The 17,088-nt window shown below is 50.7% G+C and overlaps 1 protein-coding gene across 1 annotated transcript; it reads left to right on the plus strand.

The window, feature by feature from the left end:
* The first annotated feature begins 741 nt into the window (after positions 1-741).
* PIGM (phosphatidylinositol glycan anchor biosynthesis class M) lies at positions 742-4,157 on the plus strand. The gene is made up of 2 exons (XM_049777623.1): positions 742-834; positions 2,178-4,157. The coding sequence occupies exons 1-2, from the start codon at positions 742-744 to the stop codon at positions 3,600-3,602; spliced, it is 1,518 nt and encodes a 505-aa protein (XP_049633580.1). The 3' UTR covers positions 3,603-4,157.
* The last annotated feature ends 12,931 nt before the right edge of the window (positions 4,158-17,088 follow it).

Below are 17,088 nucleotides of genomic sequence, written 5' to 3' on the forward strand. Positions count from 1 at the left end.
GGCTTCTCCATTCTGAACCCACAGCCCAGCTAGGAGCTAAAACTCTTTCAGCCATCAGGCCTTAAAAGCAACTGGATTTGATGAGCGGAAGCTGCCGGGACTCTCGACACAGGGTTTGGATATATGAGGGGTTTTATAGAAGCCCCTGTGAGGAGGGAAAACATCCTTCTAAACTTTAGAAGGGGTCTCAAACTCGCGGTCTGTGGCCATTTGAGGCCCTCCGTACAACATTTTGTGGCTCTGCCGTAGAGGAATCTTTTTTATTTTGTTTTGTCTTAGTTGTTTGGGTCACACATACCAATGTTCAAGGCTTACTACTGACTTTGCACTCAAGGATCACCCCGACTTTGCCTCCTGCAACCCCCAGGTAAATTGAGTTTGAGACCCCTGTAGATGAATGCCAGCCAGGAACACAGGCCCGATCCCTGCTTGGTGTGTGTGTGTGTGTGTGTGTGTGTGTGTGTGTGTGTGTGTGTGTGTCCAGTATCACATGTGGAAGTGGTGGGGAAGCGCCTCCTGAGAAGGCTTCTAGAAGCTTCTGTCAGTCTGCAGTACACTCAGATTAGCAGCTCTACCTTCTACCAGGTCCACATTTTGCTGGGAAATAAAAGTGCCTTCTCCCTTCCTCCAAGTTCACAGCCTTTCTCCTCCCATGGGGCAGAAACCCTGCACACCAGCCACAAGAGGAGGCACGAAGGAGCCAGAATCCCAACCCCAGAACCAAGAGCTGCTGGGCTCAAGATGCTCCAAGGCAGAGGCCCAGGGCTGATTGAGTCTGAGTGTGAGGCCCACGGTGCCCGTGCCCTCCACAGACTGCATTTCACTGGAGATGGGGTGCTCAGTAGAGACCAGCATCACCCCCCCCTAGGATCAAGGCGACCACCCCCAGCTAGTTACTTGGTCTGCCTGCCGGTGAAAGCTCCCTGGTGGGCGGGTTCAGCAGAGACATATAGGAAAGCTTCCCCTCACTGCATTACAGACTAAACCCAGCCCTGCGCGGAAGAAATGAGACTCAAGAGAGGTTTTGGTGTACGTGATGTTAACTGTCTTTTCAGAACGAGCTACTAAATAAAACATGACTCTGCTCTTTGCCGGCTTCTCTGAGGGATAAACCAGCCTGCTCCAGAGCCCCGCTCATTGGTCTGGAGGAGATGAGGTTCCTACCGGCTTTCTTTCTCCCTCTCCCGAACCCATCTGCATGTGCTCCTCTGAAACTCAAGTCAGAAAGACAGTATGGGGCTGGAGCTGTGGTGCAAGCAGTAAGGTGTCTGCCTTACCAGTGCTAGCATAGGATGGACCTTGGTTAGATCCCCAGCGTCCCATATGGTCTCTCAAGCCAGGAGCAATCTCTGAACGCAGAGCCACGAGTAACCCTTGAGCGTCACCGGGTGTGACCCCAAAACCAAAAAAAAAAAAAAAAAAGACAATACCATTGGGACTGTCAGGTAAGACCTAGAGCCCAGATGGAGGCGGATCCATTTTACTGGAATACGCACACTTCTACACCTAGACACACGCAGTGCACACGCATGCCCCTATAGACACACTTGCATGTACGCGCCTTCATGTTCACATGGGCACACACACTCCTACACAAGCATAAATGGGGCCACGAACAACTTCTTCTTCTTCTTCTTCTTCTTCTTCTTCTTCTTCTTCTTCTTCTTCTTCTTCTTCTTCTTCTTCTTCTTCTTCTTTCTCCTCCTCCTCCTCTTTCTCCTTTCTCCCTCTCTCCCCCTCTCCTCTCCCCCTTCTTCTTCCTCCTCCTCCTGCTTCTCCTCCTCCTCCTCTCTTTCTCCTCTCCCCTCTCATTTCTCCCCTCTCTCCCCTCTCCCTTCTTCTTCTTCTTCCTCTTCCTCTTCCTCTCCTTCTTCCTCTCCTTCTTCTTCTTCTTCTTCTTCTTCTTCTTCTTCTTCTTCTTCTTCTTCTTCTTCTTCTTCTTCTTCTTCTTCTTCTTCTTCTTCTTCTTCTTTCTTCTTCTTCTCCTCCTCCTCCTCTTCCTTCTTCTCTTTCTCCTCTCTCTCCCCTCTCCTTTCTCCCTCTCTCCCCCTCTCCTCTCTCCCTTCTCCTCCTCCTCATCCCCCTCCTCCTCCTCCTCTCTCCCCTCTCCTTTCTCCCCTCTCTCCTCTCTTCTCTCTCCCCTTTCCTCTCTCCCTTCTCCTCCTCCTCCCCCCTAGAGGCCCCGCCCAAATCCTGAAGCCCCACCCACAGGGGAGGAGCGAAGCGGTCCCACAGGCTTCCGTCGCAGGCGTGACGTCAGCCACACGCCGGAAGAGGCCCGGGCGCGCTCGCTTGGGCGATCCCGGGAGGCGGCGGTTGCCATGGGCCCCGGCGGCGGCGGCGGCGGCGGCGGCGATTGGGCCGCTTGGTCGGCGGAGCTGCGCTTGCGGCCGGCCAGCGTGTTCGGCGTGGCGCTGGCGGCGCGCCTGGCCCTGGTGCTGTACGGCGTGGTGCAGGACGGCGCGCTGCAGGTGCGCTACACCGACGTCGACTACGCGGTGTTCTCGGACGCCGCGCGCCTGCTGGCCGCCGGCCGCTCGCCGTACGAGCGCGCCACGTACCGCTACACGCCGCTGCTCGGCTGGCTGCTGGTGCCCGGCGTGCGGCTGGGCGCGCTCTTCGGCAAGCTGCTCTTCGTGGCTGCCGACGTGCTGGCCGCGCTGCTGCACTACCGCCTGCTGCGCCGTCGCGGCCTGCGCGCCTCCCGGGCCTGCGCCTGCTGCAGCCTCTGGCTGCTCAATCCGCTGCCCATGGCCGTGTCGAGCCGCGGCAACGCCGACTCGCTGGTGGCCTGCCTGGTGCTCGCCCTGCTGGACCTGCTGGCGCGGGGCCGCGTGGTCGGCGCCGCCGTGGCCTACGGGCTCGCCGTGCACCTCAAGCTCTACCCGGTCACCTACCTGCTGCCCGTGGCGCTGCACCTGCGGCCCACGCCGGCCCTGGGCCCGGGCCCGCCGCCCGCCGGCCTCCCCCGACTCGGCGAGGAGCTGCGACGCCTCTGCCACCGCCGCGTGCTGCTGTTCTGCACGGTGGCGGCGCTCACTTTCCTGGGCCTCGGCTGCGGCTTCTACTCGCACTACGGCTGGGACTTCGTGGAACAGACCTACCTGTACCACCTGACCAGGCGCGACATCCGCCACAACTTCTCGCCGTACTTTTACATGCTCTACCTGAGCGCTGAGAGCCGCTGGGCCCGCGTGCTCGGCCTGGCCGCCTTTCTGCCGCAGCTGGTGATGCTGGCCGCCGTGTCCCTCGCCTTCCACCGCGACCTGGCCTTCTGCTGCTTCCTGCACACTGCCATCTTCGTCACATTCAACAAGGTGTGCACGTCGCAGTACTTCATCTGGTACCTGTGCCTACTGCCGCTGGTGGCTTCCCGCGTGTGCATGTCCAGGCTGCGGGCTGCGGTGCTCCAGCTGCTTTGGTTCCTGGGCCAGGCACTGTGGCTGCTGCCTGCCTACCAGCTCGAGTTTCAAGGCCAGAACACCTTCCTCTTCATCTGGCTGGCAGGCCTCTTCTTCCTGCTCATCAACACCTCTATCCTCGTTCAGATCATTACCCATTACCAGCTGGAGCGTGAGGTGCACAAAATCAAGTGCCATTGAGCCTGGGAAGAGGCCGAAGCCGGCGCTCTGCAGTCACTGCAGGCTGAAGTTCTCTGGGAGCAGCAGGTGACTCCTTTCTGGGGCCTGGTCTGGCCCAAAGCTGTGCAGAGGCCGGTGTTGAATTGGAAATGGAGATCCTACAGCTGCCCCTCCCGCATCACTCGAGGCTTCTGGAAGTTGTCAGAATACAGCATACCTGTACAGTGATTAGCACCGCAGTTCTTCTGGGGCGGGAACAATTGGAACTTTGGTACTCAGTACTTAGTCCCCTTCAAAAGAAGGTTGGTGGTGGGCTTCTTTGGCCCACAGTAGACTGTTTCCCAACCTCTGCTGTCGTATCTTCTTGTGGTGCTATGGGGGCAGCACCTGGGGATCAAACCCAGCTTGGTTTCGAAAGTGCCTTAGCCCCGGTGCTTGGTACCTTTAAGCTTGAGTTGTACAATTTTTTTGTTTGTTTGTTTTGTTTTGTTTTTTGGCCACACCTGGTGATGCTCCGGGATTACTCCGGGCTATGCTCTCAGTAATCGCTCCTGGCTTGGGGGACAATATGGGACGCTGGGGTCCGTCCTAGGTTAGCACTTGCAAGGCAAACGCCCTACTGCTTGCGCCACCACTCCAGCCCAGTTGTACAAGTTTCAAAACCTTCATACTTTTGAGATATGAGGGCAACAGTTAGACCCATTTTTGGTACTCCTTTTCTTTTTTCTTTCCCTTTATTTTATTTTATTTTATTTTATTTTTTTGGTTTTTGGGCCACACCCGTTTGACGCTCAGGGGTTACTCCTGGCTATGTGCTTAGAAATCGCCCCTGGCTTGGGGGGACCATATGGGACGCCGGGGGATCGAACCGCGGTCCTTTCTTGGCTAGCGCTTGCAAGGCAGACACCTTACCTCCAGCGCCACCTACCCGGCCCCACCCTTTATTTTTTTTTTATTTGAGCCTTTTGGGTGCTTTTAGAATCCAACCTTACAGTACTGTTGAAATTCCTAATGGGGGGCCGGGCGGTGGCGCTGGAGGTAAGGTGCCTGCCTTACCTGCGCTAGCCTAGGAGACGGACCGCGGTTCGATCCCCCGGTGTCCCATATGGTCCCCCAAGCCAGGAGCGACTTCTGAGCGCATAGCCAGGAGTAACCCCTGAGCGTTACCGGGTGTGGCCCAAAAAACCAAAAAAAAAAAAAAAAAAAAAAGAAATTCCTAATGGATTTATGTTATGTTAATCCCTTACATGATTAAAAATTTCAGACATTTCTCCGAAATGGCCCTGTGAATATTCTATGTTGGGGCTGACAGGGCTCCTAGGGTTTCAGGAATGCCCCGTGTACAGTGCCGAGGCCAGGAATTGGCAGGATGAGTATCTCCCCATAAAGAAGGTGGAAACTTGAGAAGCCCATCAGAGACTTGACAGCCCAGCCCTGCTTTTATTTTATTATTATTTTTTTGGTTGGTTGGTTGCCACACCAGGTGATGCTCGGGAGCTACTCCTGGCATTGGACTCAGGAATTTCTCCTTGCGGTGGTGGAAAACCATATCGGCCACGTGCAAGACAAACATCCCTACATGCTTGACTATCGCCTGGACCCATGATAATCCTGCTTTAAAAATGTTTTTGTGGTTTTTGGGTCACACCCGGCAGTGCTCAGGGTGTTATTCCTGGCTCCAGGCTCAGAAATTGCTCCTGGCAGGCACGGGGGACCATATGGGACGCCGGGATTCGAACTGATGACCTCCTGCATGAAAGGCAATCGCCTTACCTCCATGCTATCTCTCCGGCCCCGCTTTAAAAATGTTTAATAATTCCAAAGACTAAAAACAAAGGGAAGGGTTTGGATAGATAGCACAGCCGTTAGGCATTTGCCTTGCAAGCGGCCAACCCAGGATCAACGGTGTTTCAAATCCTGGCATCCTATATGGTCCCACGTGCCTGTCAGGAGCAATTTCTGAGCACAGAGCTAGGAGTAACCCTGAGTGCCACCGGTGTGGCCCAAAAACAAACAAACAAAAAAGTTTAATAACATTGTTCTTTTAAGTTAATCCCACAGTCTCAGACCCAGCTGATGAAGGTAACTGCACAGACTCCAGGGAGTCTCCTACACTGGGACTCAGCACCACCTTGGACTGCCGGCTCCTTGCCTCTATTTTAGTCCTTCAACTTCATATCAGACCATCACCTCATCTTTAGTCTGCTCATCTCTGCCTCAGCCTCCTCACCTCTGTAACAAAATAAGGACATAAACTACTTCCATCTCAGACCCTCACCATCCTTAGCCCCCTCACCACCATCTCAGTCCTTTCACCATCTCCTCAGTCTGCTTATCTCTGCTTCATCCCTTCACCTCTTCAGTCCTTTCATGTGTAATTCAGCACCCTTCATCTCTACCGCAGCATCCTCACATCCAGTTGTTTTTTTGTTTTTATTTTTCCTTTCCCTTTCCCTTTCCCCTTCCCTTTCCCCTTCCCCTTCCCTTCCCCTTCCCCTTCTCCCTTCCCTTCCCTTCCCTTCCCTTCCCTTCCCTTCCCTTCCCTTCCCTTCCCTTCCCTTCCCTTCCCTTCCCTTCCCTTCCCTTCCCTTCCCTTCCCTTCCCTTCCCTTTCCTTTTTTTGGTTTTTGGGTCATACCCAGCAGGGCTCAGGGTTTGCTCCTGGCTCTGCGCTCAGAAATTGCTCCTGGCAGTCATGGCGGACCATATAGCATGCCGGGATTCAAATCACCATCTGTCCTGGATCATCTGCATGCAAGGCAAGCCCTACCGTTGTGCTATGTCTCCAGCCCTTGCCACATCCAGTTCTATATAACTCAGACTATGTGCATGTCTGCCCCTTGCCAGTCTCCTTAACTCCTGTGCTCAGCACTTATCCTGCCTGATGATCAGGGCTTGCCTGAAGGATAGCTTCACTCAGTCCTCTGTCTGGTCCCACTGCATCCCTGATGCCCTTTGCCTCTGTCATCGATGGTGGCCCGGTGCCAGCTGTGGAAGTCACTGAGCCTAGTCCTGTTAGTACATGATAGCCCACATGACAATCCCTTGGGTCAAAGCAGTAATGACATCTGTCCCTACTTCCCAGCTAAGGGACCAGGCCACTTGGAGTGTCCCATCCACAAAGCTGTATGACTCAAGTGTGAACTGACCCATCCTCACAGGGAAGACAGCAGGTGGGACCTTTGAAGTAAACTGAGGAGGCTGCGGAGATGACTGACAAGGTATTTGCCTTGGCACACAGTCAACCCAGTTTTGCTTCCTGGCACCACATGTAGCCACTCAAGCACCTCCAGGAGTGATTCTTTTTTTTTTTTTTTTTTTTTTTGGTTTTTGGGCCACACCCGGTAACGCTCAGGGGTTACTCCTGGCTATGTGCTCAGAAGTTGCTCCTGGCTTGGGGGACCATATGGGATACCGGGGGATCGAACCGCGGTCCGTCCAAGGCTAGCGCAGGCAAGGCAGGCACCTTACCTTTAGCGCCACCGCCCGGCCCCCCAGGAGTGATTCTTGAGTGCAAAGACAGAGTAAACAGCATAGCTGAGTGTGGCTCAAGACAAAACTAAAATTGGTTAGGAGCCAGGATGTGACTCAGTGGTGAAGCACATGGCTCACTCTGAACCCCTGCTAAAATTCTGAGGCATTGAAAAAATAAAGCCTGGGGCCGGGTAGGTGGCGCTGGAGGTAAGGTGTCTGCCTTGCAAGCGCTAACCAAGGAAGGACCACGGTTCGATCCCCCGGCGTCCCATATGGTCCCCCCAAGCCAGGGGCGATTTCTGAGCACATAGCCAGGAGTAACCCCTGAGCGTCAAACGGGTGTGGCCCAAAAACCAAAAAAAAAAAAAAAAGAAAAAATAAAGCCTTTTTGGGAATCTCGATGAAGACAACCCGTGGGAGGACAGTTCCAGAATTGAGGGCCCCGCCCCTCTGAAGGTGAAGGTAGCTACTGAGACTGCAGAGATCCTGTATGGAGTCTGCCTCCCTTTAGATCAAGGGTCTCAAACTCAATTTACCTGGGGGCCACAGGAGGCAAAGTCGGGGTGAGGCAGGGCTGCATAAGGGATTTCGCTTACCAAATATTTGCAATAAAAAATCGCAAAAACTCTCATTAAACATTTGCATACCCCTAACGGAACTGCTTGGGGTATGCGAATGTTTAATGCAATTTTTTTCTTACTAATGTGATTTTTATTATCGCGAATACTGCAATATTTGAAGGCCGGCCGCGGGCCACAAAATGTTGTACGGAGGGCCGCAAACAGCCCGAGGGCCGCGAGTTTGAGACCCCTGCTTTAGATTGAGAAAGATGATGGGTGCACTGCCCAGAGGTGGCCACACGAGGGCGCGCTTCCCCAAGTCCCGAGTATGATTTTCTATCCCAAGTCCTGATTTCATAATTACAGATCATCTTTGGACTCCTGGGGGCTAAAGAGCTGTGAGAGCTGCTTTTTTTTTTTCCTCTTTTGGTCACACGAAATGGTGCTTAGGGAATGTTATTGTGCTGGGAATGAAACCCAGGACTTGAGTGGAAATCTGCCCATGAAGCCATTGCCCTGGCATCTCACTATGAGGTTTATTTATTTATTTTTTATTATTTTATTTATTCATTTATTTTGGTTTTTGGGTCACACCTGACAGCGCTCAAGGGTTACTCCTGGTTCTACGCTCAGAAATGTCTCCTGGCAGGCTCAGGGGACCATGTGGGATGCCGGGATTCGAACCACCGTCCTTTTGCATGCAAGACAAAACACCCTACCTCCATGCTGTCTTTCCAGCCCCACTATGAATTTTTTTAAAAAGTGTTTTAGGGCCAGAAGTATATATATAGTACAGCGGAAGCAGCACTTTCCTTATACACTACCCAAATATGTTGATCCCATACACTACAAAGGGTCCCCTGAACCCCATAAGGAATGATTTTTGTATATACATATATATGTATAAATCCATATAGACATATATGTCTATAAAATAAGTGCTTCAGAGGCCATGATGAGGCTCAATGGTAGAGCACGTACCTCACCCAAGTAAGCATTCTCTGCATTCATTCCGGGCACTGGGTTATTTTTTGTTTGTTTGTTTTTTCTTTCTGCCATACTCGGTGATGCTCAGGGATTACTCCTGGCTCAGCGCTCAGAAATCGCTCCTGGCTTGGGGGACCATATGGGACGCTGGGGGAATCAAACCGCAGTCCATCCTAAGCTAGTGCGCGCAAGGCAGGCCCCTTTACACCCTGTGCCACCGCTCCAGCCCCTCCAGGCAATGTTTAAAAAAATAAAGCCTGTATGGAGATCACGATGAAGCCAACTGAAGGGACAGCAGCACCAGGAAACACGGGAACTCCAGAACTGATATCCCTGCCCCTCTGTGCGCTGGTGACGGGTCTAGTGAGGCTGCAGAGAATGAATGGGTCCTGGAACCTGTCTCTTTTTGCCTCCTTATGTGCAGAGAAAGACAATGATACAATACCCACATATATCACGTGAGGGCGCACCGCCCCACGTCCTTAGCATGATTTCTCAACCCAAGTGACTAATATGGTAATTATAGGGTTACTGAGGATCCTGGGAGCAAAGAGCTATAAGATTTTTTTTCTTTCTTTTTGACACACCTGGTGGTGCTCAGGGGCCATTATTGTATTGGGATGGAACCCAGGATATTTGCATAGAAACCTAGGAAGCAACCCTTGAGTCATCTCCCTAACTCTTGCAATGAATTCTTGATGTATGTTATGTTTTGTATTAGGGCCAGAGCTATTGTACAGCTTGAGAAACACCTGCCCCTGCCTAGGTACAAGCCACCTACCTAGATTCGACCCCAGGCACCTCAAGTATTCCTAAGCCCCACCAGGAGTGGTCCCTGAAGGCAGAGCCAGAAGTAGTCTCTAATCATCATGTGTGGCCTAAAAAAGAACAAAATAAAATAAAATGTCTTGAAGGACAGGAATGTGGTTCAGCGATAGAGTACATGCCTCACCCTTGTAAGTCCCTACATTGATTCTCTACACTGCTGAAAAAAAAAAAAAAACAAAAGAAAGCCTTTTTGGAAACCAGGATAAAACCAACACAAGGGGAAGGCAGTCTCAGGAAGCTCAGAGGGACCCTAGAACTGAGTGCCCTGCATGTCTGTGTGTGGGTAAAGGCAGCAGCGAAGCTGCAGAGATCTGCAACTAGAATTTATCCCTTGCCTTTGCTTCCAAAAGCTAAGAAAAGCAATGGTGCACTGCCCCTGGGTGGCTACATGAGGGCGCCCTGCTCCACATCCTGACCATGATCCGAACCCAAGTGACTACTTTCGTATTTAGAGACCCCTTAGGATTCTTGGAGCAACGTGTTTAGAAATTTTTTTTTTTTGTCACATCTTGTGGTACCTTGAGGGTTTATGATACTGTGGATGGAAACTGGGACTTGGAGTCATTCAGCCAGTCTGTCCCTTTGAATTTTTAAGTGTTTCCGGGCCAGAGATATAGTACAGCAAAAGGGGAAATTGCCTTACACACCACACTGTGTTTCTATTCCCTGCACACCCAAACCCTACCAGAAGTGACCCCTGAGTCAGAGCAAGGAGTAAGTCTGAGCACAGATGGGAGTGTCCTAAAAGAAAAAAATTAAAATAACGAGTTGAGTGGCTGGAATATGCCTTAGTGGTAGAACCACATATGCCTCACTTATGTAAGTCCTTGAACAGCTAAAAATTCAAAATATTCTTTTTGGAAATCACGATAAAGTCAACACAGGGGAGGACAGTCCTAGGAAGCTCATGGGGACCCCAGAAATGAGAGCCCTGCCCTGCTGTGTGCAGTTGAAGGCGGCCAGTGAGGCTGCAGAGACTCCTTGGAATCTGAAGGCGATGGGTGCACTGCTCCGTGGTGGCCACATGAGAGCGCCTTGCCCCAACTCCTGAGCATGATTTCTCACCAAGTGATTCTAATTTGGTAATTACAGAGAAGCCTTAGGATTCTAGGGGTAAAGAGCCATGAGCATTTTTTTGTGTTACACCTAGTGGTATTTGTGGGACCAGGTGATGCCATGATGGAATCTGGGACTCTTACATGCAAACCCCAGTGGAGTCATCCCCATCTCCCTCCCACTGAATTTTTATTTATTTTAATTTTCCTTTTTGGGTCACACCGGGTGACGCTCAGGGGTTACTCCTGGCTCTGTGCTCAAAAATCGCTCCTGGCTTGGGGGACCATATGGGATGTTGGGAGAGCGAACCGAGGTCTGTTCTAGGGCTAGCTCGTGTAAGGCAAACACTCTACTGCTTGCACCACTGCTCCAGCCCCCCACTGAATTTTTTTAAGTGTTATAGGGTGAGAGCTATACATAGCAGAAGAGGAATTGCTTTGCATACCACTGTTTGAGATTTTATCCCCTGCATCTGATATGGTCTCCTAAGCCTCATTAGGAATGGTCTCTGAGCACAGAGACAGTAGTAAGCCAGAGCACAGTGGGGGTGTGGCCTAAAAATTCAAACAAAGAGGCCTGGAATGTGACTGAGGCAGAGCACCTCACATGCTTTCCCTGTATACTTCCTGCATAGGTGAGGGCGCCCCGCCCACATACCGAGCATGATTTCTCCCCAAGTGATTCTTAATTTCATAATTTCAGAGTCCTTAGAATTCTTGAGGCAACGAGTTATGAGTTTTTGGGGTTTTTTTTGTCACAACTGGTGGTGCTCGAGTATGTGTGATGCCGTGAATGGAACCCAGAACTCTTATTTTGTTTTTGCTTTTGTTTTTGGGTCCCACCCAGTGGCGCTCAGGGGTTACTCCTGATTCTGTACTCAGAAATCACTCCAGACAGGCTTGAGGAACCATATGGGATGCTGGGAATCAAACCCAGTCCATCCCAGGTCATCTGTGTGCAAGGCAAATGCCCTTCCCTGCCATGGAACCCAGAACTCTTGTATACAAACCCCTGTCCTTGACACAACCCTAGCCTCTCCCTTTGAATTTGTTTTCTTGTTTGTTTTGTTTTTGTTTTTGGGTCACACCTGGCAGCGCTCAGAGGCTACTCCTGGTTCTATGCTCAGAAATCAACCCCGGCAGCCTCGAGGGACCATATGCGACTCCAGGATTTAAACTACCGTCATTCTGCATGCAAGGCAAATGCCTTACCGCTGTGCTATCTCTCCGGCCCCACTTGTTTGTTTGGTTTTTTTTTGTTTGTTTGTTTTAGGTCCAGAATTCTAATACAGTGGTAGTGGTACTTGACTTACCACCGGGTTTGATCCCCAGCACCTCAACAGTACTTTGAACCTCACTCGGAATGATCCCTGAGCACCACAGATGTAGCATAGTAAATAAACAAAATGAGATAAAACGGTTTGAGGATCCAGTGTTTTGCTCAGTGGTGAGTACATGCCTCACCCACTTAAGCCCCTGCACTGAATCCGGGCACTGTTTTAAAACATAAAGTCTGGGAGGGCTAGAGAGATAGCACAGCGGTAGGACGTTTGCCTTGCAAGCAGCCGACACCCAGGACCAATGGTGGTTCGAAACCCGGCATCCCATATGGTCCCCGTGCCTGCCAGGAGCAATTTCTGAGCAGAGAGCCAGGAGTAACCACTGGGCGCCGCCGGGTCTGGCCCAAACACCAAAAAAAAAAAAAAAAAAGTCTGGGGGACCCCAGCGGTGGCACAGGCGTTAGGGCATTTGCCTTGCGCGCTAACCTAGAACTGACCGCGGTTTCCCCCAGCGTTCCATATGGTCCCTCAAGCCAAGGGCGATTTCTGAGCGCATTGTCAGGAGTAACCCCTGAGTGTCACCGGTGTGGCCCAAAAACCAAAAATAAATAAATAATTAAATAAAGTCTTTATGGAAACCACAATGAAGTCAACGGAAGGGCCAACAGTACCAGGAAGCACAGGGGAGCCCCGGAACTGATAACCTCGCCCTTCTGTGCGCTGGTGAAGGGTCCAGTGAGGCTGCAGATTACGGGTCCTGGAACCTGTTCAGCCTTTGCCTCCATAGGTGCAGAGAAAGACAATAATACAATAACCACATGTGGCCAAGTGAGGACACACTGACCCACGTCCTTAGCATGATTTCTCTCTTTTTTTTTTTTTCTTTCGTTTTGGTGGTTTGGTGGGGGGTGGTGGGTGGTGTGATGGTGGTGGTAGTGTTGGTGGTGGTGAACATGATTTCTCAACCCAAGTGACTAATATGGTAATTACAGGGTTACTGAGGATCCTGGAAGCAAAGAGCTATAAGATTGTTTTTTCTTCCTTTTTGACATACCTGGTGGTACTCAGGGGCCATTATCTTGCTGGGATGGAACCCAGGACGCTTGCAATAGAAACTTAGAAACCGGCCCTTGAGTCATCTCCCCAGCTTTTGCAATGAATTTTTGTTGTGGGTAGTCTTTGTGTGTGTGTTTATTTTATTTTATTTTTTGACATTAGGGATAGAAATATTGTACAGGGAAAGAGTGATAGCACAGTTGTAGAGCATTTGCCTTGTATTTGCAGGACACAGGAACAATGGTGGTTCGAATCCTGGCATCCCATATGGTCCCTGATGCCTGACAGGAGCGATTTCTAAGCATAGAGCTGGAGTAACCTCTGAGTACTGCTGGGGTTACTTCAAAAACCAAAACAACAACAACAAAAACTATTGTACAGTTTGAGAAACACCTGCCTTACAAACCATCTACCTGGGTTTGACCCCAGGCACCTCAAAGTTTTCCTAAGCCCCATCAGGAGTGGTCCCTGAAGGCAGAGCCAGAAGTAGTCCCTAATCACCACCATAAAAAAAAAAAAAGGCTTGAGGGACAGGAATGTGGTAGAGCACATGCCTCATCTTTGTAAGTCCCTACATTGACTTTGGACACTGCTAAAATATAAATAAAAGCCTTTTTAGAAACCAGGATAAAGCCAACAAAAGGAGAAGACAGTCTCAGGAAGACAGACTCAGGAGGTCCAGGTGGACCCCAGAACTGAGAGCCCTGCATGTCTGTGTGTGGGTCAAGGCTGCCAGAGAAGCTGCAGAGACTAGGCTGGGAATTTATATTTTCACTTTTGAGCCACAACCAGAGTTGCTAGAAGTTCTGGTTCTGCACTCAGGGATCATTCTTGGTAGTGTTCCAGGAACCATATTTGATGTTGAGGATCAAAGCCAATCCTGCCCTGTGTAAGGTTAGTGACTACCTGCTGTTCTATTGCTCTGGCCCCTTCATTTCTCCTACTTGTATGTCATTTGCTTATATCATCCATGGAGTTAATTTTCCATTTTCCTTCTCTTGGGTATTACATATTAAATAGATCTTCTAATCTGTGTCTTCACTGGTCTCCTTATAAAAAATAAACTGATTGGATCATGGTACTTTATTCTATCACCACACTGTGCTTCTAATTGGCTAATATTTTATTCACAACTATATATTTTATATCTTATGTCTATATTCATAAGTCAAGTTGGTTGGTACTTTTCTGTATGGGCTATTTCAGTTGGGGCTTTGACTTGGAGGTGTTTTTCTCACTATTAATACTGCAGAGTCTGAATGGCTGGTGGTTCAAAACAGGCATTTAAAAGAGTTCTTGGTTTAGAGTCATATTCAGTGGTGTTCAGGATTTACTCCTGGCTCTGTGCTTTGGGAGCACACTTACTGGGGCTCAGAGGCACATATGGGATACTGGAGATCAAATTATGTGCAGCTGCATGCAAGACAAACACCCTCCTTGTTGTACTATGGCTACAGCCCTTGAAATAGTCATATTTGCCCTGCTGAGTACCTGAGTCTGGTCACAGCCTGGGAAGGGCTGCTGAGGGGCCAGTTTTGGGTACAGTGTCCTAGACCATGAGGTCTGCCACCCAGAGAATGAGAGGCAGGTTGTTCTCGGAACCTGGGGAAGGTTGGTGGTACTGAGCTCTGTTCTGGGCCCTTCCTGATGTTGTTCTAGTAGATGGGCTTCTCTTTCATTTGTGGCTTAGTTATTTTGGGGCGCAGAGAAGCATAATTGTGGGAGGAAGAAATAGATGTACTTTGGAGGGTGGGGCTGTTACACCCCACTCAGGAAGGGCACACATCAGAACTGTTGCACTCCTGAAAAAATTATTTGCCAAAAAGGCCCGCTTAGAGTGGTCAAATCAGTTGACCCTTTGCGTGGATTGTTTGACTATAATTCTAAAACGTGGCTATAACTATCTCTCTCTTTATTTTTGACCATTATTAGAAATCAGGCCTCAGGGGCCGGGCGGTGGCGCAAGAGGTAAGGTGCCTGCCTTGCCTGCGCTAGCCTAGGACGGACCGCGGTTCGATCCCCCGGCATCCCATATGGTCCCCCAAGCCAGGAGCAACTTCTGAGCGCATAGCCAGGAGTAACCCCTGAGCGTTACCGGGTGTGGCCCAAAAAACCAAAAAAAAAAAAAAAAAAGAAATCAGGCCTCAGTAATTCTAACAAAGGAGGACGGTACAAATCCTGCCAAAAGTCTCCCACTGACCAGCTCTCTGTGATCTCTGCTACCGTGGCAAGATCATGTTTTTCCCAAAACTTAGCTCATAGTAAAGCAATTTTCAGTTTTCCCCAAAACTCTAAAACATTTCTCTCTCTTCCCACTTTCCTGAAAATTACCTGGTTTCTCTTGCTTACCCAAAACAAAGCTAACCCACAACAAAACTGCCTTTCACCTTCAGTATCGGTTCTTTAATATGCAGATTTTTGCCATGGTCTTTCAGTCTGTTTCCCTGACCATCTCCCACCTTCTTTGATCTCCAAAATTACACACCACATTCCAGAGCTCAACCCTTAAAAGTTACCCAGCTCAAAAAATAAATTTGTCTTCGTCTTTCTAGATGCAAGTCCCCATGCATTCTGTGTGGTCTCATTCATTTCATATTTCATAATTCATTATCCCATTTTCACTTCTTCGTGCTCCCGCTTGACTCTCAGTGGGAAAATGAATTCACTAAGGTTATGCTTAGGGACTTTTTATCTCATCAGGATAAAACAGTCCGAAGCATGGGGCCCCATGGTACATGCCTATATCAGTCAGCAGTTTATAGCTCCATAGAGGAATGGGTTCAGGGCTGGAGTAATAGCACAGACGGGGAAGAGCTTGCCTTGCACCTGGCTGACTTAGGTTCGATCCTTAGCATTCCATATGGTACTCTAGGCCTGCAAGGAGTGATTTTTTTTTTTATTTTGAGGGGGAGGTCATACCTGGCTTCGCTCAGGGGTTACTCCTGGCTCTACATTCAGAAATCGCTCCTGGCAGGCTCCGGGGATCATATGGGATGCCGGGATTCGAACTACCATCCTTCTGCATGCAAGGCAAACACCCTACCTCCATGAAAGGAGTGATTCTTGCGTGTCACTGGGTGTGTGTGTGGGGGGGAGGGTCAGGGGATGGGAGGGGAGAGAGAGAGAGAGGGAGGGAGGGAGGGAGAGAGGGAGAGAGGTAGGGAGGGAGAGAAGCACGAAACAGGAATGGAGCATTCCAAAACTGCTGCTGTAATACAGAGATGTGCCACTGGGCTCTCAATCACCTTCTGCTGGTCCCCAGAGCCAGAACCAGAGGCAGAACAGTGATGTAGCAGAACTTGAAGGGGGTACTCTAAGATGGGGCAGAGAGTCAGCTGGAAATTATCTTTTCTACTAGGGACCCCAGGAAAGCTTGCCGCTGTGGTGACCTGACTGACATTCCTGGGGCCATGTGCACATGTGCACAGATGTCTGGGACATCTGCCTATGAGTCCTCTTCAGCCTGAAATGGGCAGATGTGGGCCCTCATGAGGTGCAAAGTAACCTCAGCAGGGAGTAAAGTAACCCACCTAGGGGGAGCTGAGGTGGGTTGGGACGTGTGTGTGTGTGTGTGTGTGTGTGTGTGTGTGTGTGTGTGTGTGTGTGGAATGATAAGGCGCTGCAGCACCACCCAAAAGTACAGACTCCCTGGGCTCTGCGTACCCCTAAATCGGAAATGACAGAAGAGGCACAATTCTGAAATTCTGACAATTGGGCAGGCAGCGGGAAGGGGGGGGGCGTTGTGTTTGGGAGAATCCAGGGGGGGAAAGCCCGCTCCAGGGTGGGAGGGATTTGGGGTCCTGGTGCATCCATCGCCTGGAGGGAATCACTGTACTGAGTCCCAGGAACCATTCCAGGTTCTCAGGCACCTGTGGGGTCTGACTCCCCACACGCGCTCACAGTCCGTCTTGGCTCCCCAGACGTGATTCCATGAACCTCGGAGACAAAGCACAGTGCCAGGGGACTCGGCGAGACTGACTGCTTCCAGGAAAGTCTCCTGGGGAGCCTTTATGCAGTCAGGAGACCCGGACAGGCAGGGACAGGCAGGGACAGGTAGGGACACACAGGGACAGATGGGGAGGCCCCAGGGCAAGTAGGGAAGCGACAAGGTGAACCCAAGCGGATTCCCAAGAGCGCAGGGGTTGGGCCTGGGGAGGGGCGCCCCTTTGCCCCGTGCGCGGAGGTTGGGGGGGGGACACACCTGATTCCGAGGACCTGTCTAACCCAGAGCAGTCCCGACCGCCCTGGGTAAGGTGGTGGCACTCTGG

Source organism: Suncus etruscus, chromosome 7 (genome assembly GCF_024139225.1).
Source record: "Suncus etruscus isolate mSunEtr1 chromosome 7, mSunEtr1.pri.cur, whole genome shotgun sequence".
Lineage (NCBI taxonomy): Eukaryota > Metazoa > Chordata > Mammalia > Eulipotyphla > Soricidae > Suncus > Suncus etruscus.

What these genes read in the sequence shown, in the direction of transcription:
- PIGM (XM_049777623.1), top strand. Translation starts at nt 742, where the DNA reads ATGCTCCAAGGCAGAGGCCCAGGGCTGATTGAGTCTGAGTGTGAGGCC. An exon ending in TGCATTTCACTGGAGATGGG is followed by an intron (nt 835 to 2,177) that starts GTGCTCAGTAGA and finishes CCTCCCCCCTAG; the next exon opens with AGGCCCCGCCCAAATCCTGA.